This window comes from Glycine max, chromosome 19 (assembly GCF_000004515.6).
Source record: "Glycine max cultivar Williams 82 chromosome 19, Glycine_max_v4.0, whole genome shotgun sequence".
NCBI classification, from domain to species: domain Eukaryota; kingdom Viridiplantae; phylum Streptophyta; class Magnoliopsida; order Fabales; family Fabaceae; genus Glycine; species Glycine max.
In genome coordinates this window covers 14,337,458-14,349,106 of record NC_038255.2, presented here as the reverse complement: position 1 = coordinate 14,349,106, position 11,649 = coordinate 14,337,458, and the positions used below count along the sequence as shown (strand labels likewise).

Sequence of the window (11,649 nt, the reverse complement as noted above, 5' to 3'; positions counted from 1 at the left end):
CACAATTATGTGTTTCTTTATCTTCTTTTCGATTGGTGTTTGTTTGTTTGCCTAATAAATTTATGTCCATAAGGCTTGATCCAGGGTTTTGGTTTTTGGAATGAAATTCTGGGTGTGAATGATGTATCATGCTATACTGAAAGAGTTGAAAATTGAGAAAATTTCTACATGTCATATCCACCAATAAACTCAAAAGATTCCTGGTAGGTGTGTACCTTTTCTTTTAGCCCCCTCCAACTGAAAATCTCGGAAAGCTAGACCTAAGGAGAGATGAGGGGAGAGACAGGAAGAGAAATTCAGGGAAGAAATTTATTAGTCTGAGATGATCAGGAAATCAAACATATACCACAATTAATAATACTGTCGTTTCACATGTAGAAACATTTGTTATATTTATTTTGCTTTATTTTCTCCCTCATCCTCTGTGTCAGGAAAATAAAATTGAGAAAAAAGGGTTCTGGGTAGTATAGTCAGAAAATCTATATATAAATAGGGGCTCTTCTTTTCTTTATTTTCCCAATCCACTAGTTCAATAGTGGACATTGATTCAACATAAAGACGGCTTAGGGATAAAAAGTTAGAGAAGTTCGAACAGTGCTAGAAAATGTTGTTACCAAAAAAGGAAGTAGCAGGATGTGTTTTAGGCAAGTAAAGTCTCCTAACCCTAGTTTTATACATGTTCATCCAAGTCTAGAGAATTAAATTCAGATTCCATATGACCACTATACAATTAATTAAGCCGTCGTTAGATTTAAACAATTCTCAAGAAATGGATATACTAGTCTTTTGGTGATTTTTCTTCATAGTTTTATTTACTTCCAATTTAAAATTATATTCATGAGGTGCATAATATCTACAGTATTCTCTTTTTTACAAGATTCAGAATATAGTCAATTATATTGTACTGTATTTTGATTTTAATGTTAGCTTAAACGTTGTACTCATGAGTTAGAGTACCATTCGTACTCGATCTCTTCAATGAATTATCTCCTTATTGCTGATATAAATATTAAAGAAGATCAATCCGTTTGTGGTGTGCATCAGTCGACTGTTCCTATAATCAATCATAAGCACTTATTCCAACATTTGAGAGTAAATTGTTTTATTGTACGTGTTTGATTCATAATTGGTATAATTGCAGAGAAGATCATGGCCTCATCTAGCTACTCTAACTCTCCCTGTGCTGCCTGCAAGTTCTTGAGAAGAAAATGCATGCCGGATTGCATTTTCTCCCCGTATTTCCCTCCAGAAGAGCCTCAGAAGTTCGCCAATGTGCACAAGATATTTGGAGCAAGCAACGTGAGCAAGCTTCTAAATGAGGTGCAGCCCCACCAGAGGGAGGATGCAGTGAACTCACTGGCCTATGAAGCCGAGGCACGGATAAAGGATCCGGTTTATGGCTGTGTTGGGGCAATCTCAGTGCTCCAAAGGCAAGTGATTAGGCTCCAGAAGGAACTTGATGCCACAAATGCTGATTTGATCCGTTATACCTGCAATGAAATGCCAACCACTCAAGATGGTAGAAGAATTATTGGTGAAGGGGGTGGTGGTGGTGGTTCCTCTCTTGGTCAATCTCCTGGTTACTATTACCCTTCTCCTTGGAACAATGATCCGCTTGGGGATGGTTATCACAGAGGTGACAATATATAATATATGATTTTAATTTCATCCTTGGTTAAGTATGAAATGAAATTCCTACTATTTGTTAATTAACGAGTTATATATATATATATCCCTTTAGGGTTTCTTATTGTTGTATAGTATTTGAGATGAAGGGGGTGGTATAGTCATAGTGTGGTGGTTCTAAGGGGGCGCATATGAATAATAAGTTGTATGTTGTAATTGTGAGGGTGCCCTTCATATTTCATAAAAATGTGTCTCTTGTTATAAATGTAACTGAACTAGCTTGTACGTTTCCTAGCAGTCTCATAAATGGAAATTTCGGTTCATAATAAAACTCTATTGTCTAGAGCTCGTGATTTCTCATAGAAAGGGAAATTGTATTTGTTAATTTTAATATTAATAAATGATTTTGCTCATGTCACCAACATATATATTTATATGTTGTGTTACACTACTCCTTATACTCTAATAATAATATTTTGTTGTTGATAAAAAAAGTTGTTACCTTATTTTATATATATATATATATATATATATATATATATATATATATATATATATATATAATAAGTCATTCTTACAAATATTGAATCAATCTCCATACAAATTAATACTATAAAAACTATATGCTCGAATCAAAACAATATAAAATTTACCCTATAACATCCAAATAGAAAAAGAAATAAACAATAAAATGTTTTACTATTTCCGAATTATTTTACAGCACATATTAATTATATATATGGTCAGCTTTGAGACCACCAAATTCCCACTATATTTTTCCCTTTTCTTTTGATAAGTAACCTAACTAATAAATATATTCGAAATGGCCCCCACGTATAGCACTTCAAACTGACTATCATATTAAACTGTGAGAAATTGATACGTAGCTAAACAGATTCAATTGGTCTATATTTTTTTACTAATTAGCTAACTATTTTGATACCAACCAGGTGGCATTTAACAGAAAAAACTAGTTACTTACATTATGACAAATTAAAATTAAAATTTTTAGTTAAAAAAATTCATATTTAATGTCTGGTCATATTTCAAACAGGTTAATTTGGAAGAGGAATTATAGAAAACAATTTTTAAAAAAACTAATTTTTGATCTTCCATACTATATAATAATAATAACGTATAGCACTAGTTTGAACCCTACCTTTTCGAGCATGAACTCCCTCTTCCTATGTACTCTCACTTAGATATTACTATATATTACTCGGTGCATAAGAACTTGAGAGTTGAGAAGAGGCCATGATCTCAGAACGGCCTTGGCAAAAACACCACCAGCTTCACAAACATGCGTAACGGGTAACCTATGATGTTCAATTATCTATTTATAATGGGTGTGTAATAATAGCACGCAATTCAAATCACCATAAAGAGAAGACAGATTACCTCTTATCCCGGTGTGCTAGCTTCACTTTTTCATCAATTCATAAGTTAAAAAAGCATTATTAATGGGAACAAATGGAAGAGGGCTATGGCCTATGGCATTTTTTTCAGCGTATAATTCTTCTCCCCCCAACATATGTGCTGGTCAAAGGGAGGAGGACTCGAACTGTTATTTTGTTGACTTTATGGTATGCATTTTGATTGATTATTATTTGTTACATGAAAAAAGAATATATATTATTATTATTTGTGATGTTTCCGTGATTGCATTTCCATGTCCTATCTTCATTGGAACATTATGATTATGATGAGTATCAATAAGCATAAGTGGTACTGGTACTGGTGCCTAGGGATGGAGGATATTCACACGAAAGAGATTGTTCTGTTCAACGGCATGTGATCATAAGGAGGGTACATAATACATTGAACCTTTTTAGACAAGTAAATGTGCATGGTGCGGATATAACGGGGCATTTTCTTCGCCCCCCTTCTCTCGCGCTGAGCCATGTGAATAATAATATTCTAGCTATTGCTCAGTCCTCTCCTCTGGATCACAATAACCCTTTTCATTCTTCTGCTATATACCTATACTATATATAACCTTTCTGTTAATAATTTCCTTTCAACCATTCTTGTGTGCAGTTATATGAACTTGTTCATCACAATTGACAACCCCATTTGAGTTTAATATATTACCTAAGTCATATATATGTTCAATTCATATATAGGTAGCAGAAACTATATATACTAATTATATGGCGGTAGCATTACTTTAACAAACGAATGCATATATATATATATATACACTTCATGTCATCTTTTTATACTAGCTTCCTGATATTAAGATATACATTTATTTATAAATAAATAACGATAAAAAATAAAGAAGTAAAGATCGAGGTTCATTTTCCTTTTGGTTGGTTTTCTGGGGCCTTTATATCGTTCTAACTTGTAATTAAGTTGCTGTAATGGCTTTTGTGTTCTGTACCTTTGTCGTTAATTTTTGTGAATCTGTTTGATACATTCGGCGGTTAGGATTAATATGCTCGTACATATATTAATACTTCTATGATTTAGTCAAAAGTAGGTCATCAGTACTGAAATGAAATTATATAATGAATATTTCATATAGCATTATATGAAGTTAGGTAAAATTGAATGTTGAACTTGTGATAAATAATACCCGAATACTCATGTTGACCTATACTAACATACTTAATTAGGTCAGGCCTTAACCTTATAATTATAACACATACTTATTTTTTCCAAAGGATGAGATAATGTATATTTATAAGCTTTAAAATATAAATTTTAAAATTAGTTTTAAATTAAGTAAAAATAATTTATTAAAAACATTTGGAATTATATTTGAGATTTTTTGGTTATAAATTTATTAATTTACTAATAATCTTACTCGATTTTATTGTATACTTTTACAATTGACAATGATGAAGTCAATCAATTTAATCCTAATTTATTAAGACTATTGAATTTGATCAAATTTTAATAATTTTTATTTTAAAATACTTTTTTACTTGAAGTCACAATTTTTAAAATAATAACATTAGTTATAAGTAGTATTTGGATCAGAAACGAATTAATCAAGTTATTTTATATGATTTTAATATGTCAATCACTATATCATTTTTCACTTGTATATATAACTTCGATTCTTAAATTAAATCTAACTTATCAATGGCTTTAGTCTATTCAAACATGTATAATATAAAAAAGAAAAATTATATTTTAAATAGGATTAAAAGGACAGAAAACATCAATAATAAAAGGATTAAAAAAGGTACGTAACTATACTAATTAGGAGAGAGAATGATATGACATACCTACTTTTAAGAAAGAAAACGTTTACTCCTAATTTTAATTTCCTATAGGTTAATTATTAGTAATTTTTCCTTTTATTTTCATTTTGTGAAAATAATATATTGGCATTTAGTAATATTTTTTGTGCCTAAACTAGTAACACTTTTTTCAAAAACAATAACTAGTAACATTTACTGACCTTATGGTCGGTCCTACTTCTAGTAATAAGAATAACTCTAATGATAAATGTATGGAAAAGAGATTTACTTATTCTACAAGTAAGTAAATACCTACTTCGATATATATATATATATATATATATATATATATATATATATATATATATATATATATATATATATATATATATATATATCGATAATTTTAATAATTATTATATTATTTTATAAGTCTTAAAATTCACTATTGGATTGAAATCTCCTTTCACATATATTATATATGCAAAATTTCATATTAATTCAAAGTAATTTGTTACCTTTTTCGTATAAACTAAAATTAATGTAATATAATCATTTCAACATATACTAAAATATGTATCATTTGATTATCTTTTTATTATTGTTTAATTTTGATAAATTTTGACAAAGACAATCTTAGTAATATATAGATATAATTCAACAGTTGAATAAATAAAAATTATATTATATATTAAATTATAAAAATAGTATAATAGTTATCAAAGTTATATAAGTTATAAAAATCATATTATCGTCTAAACATAAATGTAATTTTTTATTTTATAATTAATATTTACTTATATGTTAAAATAATATTTATTTAAATAAAGTCAATTTATGAAGTATTAACTATTTTTTAAATAGTAGACTTAATTTATTTAGTAAAAACTTTACATGGAACAGTCAAACCTGATGAATTCATGAAAATTTGTTAAATATAATAAATTTAACCGCACTTGTTTCTAATATATACATCCACTTTGAAAACATATTATATTTTTCGCCAAGAATATTTTACAGTTTTTAAAGTCATTTTTCTTTTCTTTTTTGCTAAGTCATATTATGAATGTATCTCAATCTATTGAATCAAATATTAATCTCAAGTATGTAATTGTAACTAATGTAAGAAAATTTTATATATGTGAGAATTAAATACAAATTCTTTCATTGAATAAATTATTTTCAATTATTTAAACACAAAAAAAACTTATACTATTACGTCAAATTCAAGTCAGCTTTCTCTTCTTTCGTCAAAATTATTATTCCCGAATTGGTTGAACATAACAAGATATGATCACACTCCTGATAGGTGCTTTACTTAATTATTTGAGACAAGATAAATGTGAGTGCTTTGTAAATGTTTAAAATAAATTAATTAAACATCATGCATTTACTTTTTCCTATTTATGTTTTTAAATAAGAAAAGGAAAAATGATCCCACGTCAAACTTTTACGGTCAATTAAAGAGAAAGCGGTTAATGCATACTCAAAACCTTTTAGTTTTGCACATGTCTCCAAAATGCATTGATTTAAATTAGGGAACAAGAAGAGAAAGTTAAGCTTTATGCATGCCTGAGAATTCGCCTTTGAAGGATTTGTCCTTTCTCTTCAACTCATTTTTCCCCACCACAAATTGATCTCCCTTGACCCAATACAACTATGATGACAATGTGCTCTTGTCTCATATTTACTTCCTTTGGGTATTCCCTCGTATCACAATTAATATGATATTAATTCTTTTTCTTCCACATTAATTTCACCCCAACTGTTTTTCAATAAACTAAGGTTAATTACACTTTTGCTGTTGGATTTTTTTATATAGAAAGTACAAGTTTATAAAATTCACCTAATTTTGTTCAATCAACCGAATTAAATTTTTGTTTAATCAACTGAATTAAATTTTTTATTTATTATTGAATTTAAATAAGATATTAATGAGGAAAGGTGATAGTGAACTTGAACTAACTTTAAAATAATTCAAATGTTGAGTTAAATTTAATTTATGAATCAAATGAACTTAAACTAAAATTTGAGCTTGTTAAATAAATAAGTTGAACTTGAATGTTCAACTTGTTTTGTTCATGAAATTACTCGTGTATATATATATATATATATATATATATATATATATATATATATATATATATATATATATATATATATATATATAATTAACTGGATTTTTGTTTATTATTTTATATATGCAAGCTGAGGTAACTTTTATTTATACAGATTTTGGTTGTAAATATTTTTTTTGTTATACTTTCTGATCCTAAAATTAATAAAATAAGTTTAATTTCATCTTTTAAAATAAAGTCAAATAATTATTTCATCTAAAATATACTAGTAAATTGAAATTCTGAAATATCCAGAATTTTAAAAAAATGACTCTTGATTCTCGTGGTCAAGCTATAGAGATGAATCCAATTGTTCATAAGCTTAAATAGATCAAATCAAATTTAAACCAAAAAAATAAAGATTTAAATCAAACTACAAACTAAACTAAATATTAACATGCTAAATCGAATTTGACTAACTCGACTTATTTTCAATCTTTACTCATTTTCAACCTTGATAAAATTTGCCTCTATTCCTTTACACGTTGGATTACTTTGGAATTTAACAATAGATACCTGCCCCCGGAAAATTGTTTGTGCTTGGAATTTTTATCTCTTTGTCCACACATGTGAATTAAAGCGTCTATTGAGTAGAATTGGGGGTAGAAATACACGGGGAGAGAAAATAGGTGAAGAGTTTGGGAGAGAGGGACTAGAGAACTAAAGAATAGACAACATATTGACATGGAAAAGATACCAAATGTTTCCCTTTGTCATGCAAAACTGAGCACGCGTACTGATCAGCATTTCCATAATAGGTTTAGTTTGGTACGTGTATGATTAATCTTGGTTCGAAGAAATAGTTTTTTTATCAGTTTCTTAAAAAGAAGTCATTATTTTTCTTGAACGAATTCCAACTAAATTTATGCACTTACTTTGTAAAATAATGCATTTGTAGGTTGTTTCACTTGTTTGTGGTATTAATGATAAAATTTGAATTTAATATTTCATTGACTAACTATTAAATACAGTGGCATTTTTAAGAAGGGTTTTCATCCCTAAAATATCTATTTTTATTTTAGTCCTTTAATTTTTTCATTTGATCACTAATTTTAATGAAATACATAGCTTTAAATCCCCTGTGGATAGATAAGTTCCGTTAAATATCATTCTATATAATTTTATTTTGCTGTTATTACTCAGCAAAATAAATTTAATTGTAAGAACTAAAAAATATATATAAATTTCTATAAAATTAAGAATTTAAGTAAAAAGTTGTATAAAAACTAAAATTAAAAGTAAATATTTTGTAAGTATGAAAAATATATTTAAGGTTTTCTAACAAAATTTATGAATTATTTTATTTCAAAATTTACATGAATTCCAACAAAAATATTATAGTTCATTTTATTTCAAAATTTAAGTGACTTCCAAAAAAAAAAAAACCATTGTAGTCCATTTGAGAATATTTATAAATCAGTTATCAAAACTGCATTTTATTTTTCTTATATTATTATAGGAGTATGTGTGAATCACACACGAACACTATAAATCCAAAGTATTGTTCACGGGGCGACAAAATGTGTGGAAATGATGTTCATTCACTCTCAAAAACTAAAGGGCCACCCTTAACCGCCCAAGATCGCTTCCATCCCAAAAGTTAAATCACGATGACTTGGTCACTTTAGTTTTGATTGATTGATGAGACAAATGACATGCCCAAAATTAAAGCCCAGTGAGTGAACTCAGGCACATGCCAGGTGAGCATAAAAGTCTTTATTCCTGGCTCATTGATTCAATTCCAATAAATTCTTTTTGTACTTTTTAGAGGAAGAAAATTCTTCTTTTAAGAATCATGATTACCATTAGATGTACATACACGAGATTTATACAATTTTTTAAAGCTAAATATGAAATTATCAATAGTGTTATGTTTGAGAAGCTTAGCTTGATTAACAACTCTTCAGTAAGATTTATAGGTACACAAACAAATTTAATTGCTCATTTCTTAATTAGAGCGTCTTAAATCTTTTGTTAGACTACAAGTTTTTTTCATAGCATTTCTGCTTATATCAATACTATTGTCATTAATGAAACTATATGATCCTCTTGCATTAAAAAAAAAGTTTCTCAAAATATATGTGAGAAATTCTAAATTTAACATGCTAATTGAGTTTATTTCTGGGCATAATTAAGCTAATCAATTGGGTATATATATTCCTCTATACTCTTTTATAAGAAAAAAAAAGTATTTTTTTTCTCAAATATAAATAAAATTTAATTATTTTTGTCTTATTTAAGAAGAGTATATTTAAAATATCTTTTATTTAACAGAGAATTTGTACTTAATGTCACATTCCAAATGAGTGATAAATAGTTTAGAAAAAATGTTTAATTTTTAATTAAAAATAACACAATTTAATGAAATCAACTAATTTTTTAATAAGTATGAAATTAGTTTCTTTTTCTTATAAAAGATAACCAAAAGATTACTAACATACACCCAAATGAGAAATTGAATTAACAGAATATATTTTTATTATAAGAAATTAATTAACAGATTGCATAATCACATATACCCAATATTTTTTATTCAAAAAGAAGGAGTTGAATTTCGATACAAAGTACAATAATTGGTACACGATACTCATATAACTCAATAAGACCCTTTTAATATATAGACCCTTTTGATTGTTGGGGTTTTAATGCACATTTAGATACGAATCTCTCCCTCTCTTCCATTCTTGCAATCTATCGAACTCTTGGTGTTGTCTTCGTCGTTCTATGTTCATATAATCCATCCATAATTTTCACACGTGTCCATCTTCAACCTCCTTTTTTTGTCACCCAATAAAATGATGTTGTGGACTCCTTCAAAAACTGATTCTAGATAAATTATTAGATATATGTTTGATTTACCGTTGGAAACCACTCCAATGGATATTGGTAACAAAAAATACTTTTGTAAAAATATCTACACCTTTATTTTTACGTTTATTTTTCAGCCTGTTATATTTTGTCTCGAAATGCGAATAAATTGAATTGAATGGTAAATCTAACATACTCAGAGGTCCGAGACAGTTAAATTGACTAATCTTCAAATTACATAATTATATGTTATTAGTTTTTTTTTTTTTGGTTATATATTATACAACTCAAATATAGTTTCTCCTGTTTCATGGTACCTGCCGCCACAAGGGACCCATGCTACTCCTCCACCAAATTTACCAAATCCTCTCTTCTAATTTTATTATCCTAGAGGCAAAAATGTCTACTTCAAGGAGAATACACTTCATACATTCGTCTAATCAAAGTGGAAGATAGCTGGATGCCTATTTGTTGGGTTTTGAAACACACAAGGTAGTGGTGGAATAGATAACATTTTAAAACTTTTTAAAATATCAAAACCCTCCGAGCAATAGTTCTAACTTTTAAGTTATAAATCGTGTTTACGTCTTGATTGTAAAATTACAATATCAGAACTCTATGTCAAATCACAACGCTAAAAGTGCAGCGAGACCTCTACAAATATTATACACTAAATGTGAAACTTATAAATAATATTCTCTCTTTAACCAAGAGGTAGATTAATTCAAGGGGATACGTCATATGGATTAACCAATTTAGTCTTGTTAATTATTTTGTATATCACTTGAACTTTTTAATCCAACTAAAAGCTCAACTGTGACATCAGGGTTTTTAACATGAAATTTAGAAAATTATAGTTTCTTAAGAATTAGTATTTTAATTTAGGAATTTTTTTTACTCTTCCAAATTATTAATAATGATACAAAATTATAAACTATAAATGAGTTACTTTTTATAGTAATTAATTTATTACTTTTACTTTAATTAAAAGTATTTCTTTTATTTTTTATATTCCTATTATAGTTAGTTTATTATTAATAGCACACTTGTTCATTAAAATCTAATTAAATTTGTAATCAGTGATGTGTCTACTAATATATATAATTATCATATTTTAGATTTATAGATTTCCATTTTGAAAGCTTGACTAGTTTGAATACTTTATTGATGATTTTGTATTACATAAGCCTTGGAAGATTTTCGTCTTCTTTTTTTCATGGGCCATTCACCCTTTGATCCATAGCAACCCGCATTTATGTTTTAAATTGTTGGGCTCATGTTATTATTTGGACAATTGTTATTTACACTCTTTTATTTTGGGATTTGAATCCTACACTTCTTAAACATTCTTGAAATTACTAAATTATCCTTAACGAGATAACACCTCCCCAATCCTAATACCTCTCTCCTTTAGAAACCATCTACCCTAACACCCCCTTCCCCACAACGCACTTCTCGTATGCGACGACGCGTCTCCTTCTCGTGAAGGTTGTTCTTCCCACAACAAGCCTCCTCTTTCTCCCGTGCCACCTCGTTTTGCCTGCAACCTCCTCATCGTGGCTCTTTGTGCACCTTCCTTCCTCTGTGCATCGTCATTCAAGGTAGGTTCCTTTCGTCTCTTTTGGGTTCTGGTGAGGGGTTGGGTTTTGGTTCTAGTGGCAAGTATGGTTTTGGTTCTAGTGGTGAGTTGGTGGGGGATGGGGTTCTGGTAGGGAAGGTCTTCAGATCCTGAATTGGTGTTATGGAACAACTATAATGGAGTAGGTGTTCCAAAACACCTATTCTAGAATAGCTGTTCCAGAACACCTATTTTGGAATAGCTGGTTTGGAACAATCATTTGATTTGTTATCCAAATTCTTGTATTTCATCAAACAATAATATTTATTACTCTGCACTTTATGTTGGA

The 11,649-nt window shown here is 28.5% G+C and overlaps 1 protein-coding gene and 1 long non-coding RNA gene across 2 annotated transcripts; one reads left to right on the top strand and one right to left on the bottom strand.

The window, feature by feature from the left end:
* Positions 1-288: 288 nt before the first annotated feature.
* On the top strand, positions 289-1,957 carry LOC100306630 (LOB domain-containing protein 25). The gene is made up of 2 exons (XM_006603981.4): positions 289-644; positions 1,142-1,957. Exons 1-2 carry the CDS (start codon positions 605-607, stop codon positions 1,648-1,650), a joined length of 549 nt encoding a protein of 182 aa, XP_006604044.2. The 5' UTR covers positions 289-604; the 3' UTR covers positions 1,651-1,957.
* LOC121174208 (uncharacterized) lies at positions 1,140-2,920 on the bottom strand. Its single transcript, XR_005890093.1, has 2 exons — positions 2,786-2,920; positions 1,140-1,490 (listed from the first exon to the last, which is right to left on the bottom strand). It is a non-coding gene; the product is annotated as an uncharacterized lncRNA (long non-coding RNA).
* Positions 2,921-11,649: the final 8,729 nt, after the last annotated feature.

Excerpts from the sequence above, each read along its gene's own strand:
- LOC100306630 (XM_006603981.4), top strand. The coding sequence starts at position 605 with ATGTTGTTACCAAAAAAGGAAGTAGCAGGATGTGTTTTAG. Across the intron at positions 645-1,141 it reads AGTAGCAGGATGTGTTTTAG|AGAAGATCATGGCCTCATCT; the intron begins GCAAGTAAAGTC and ends GTATAATTGCAG.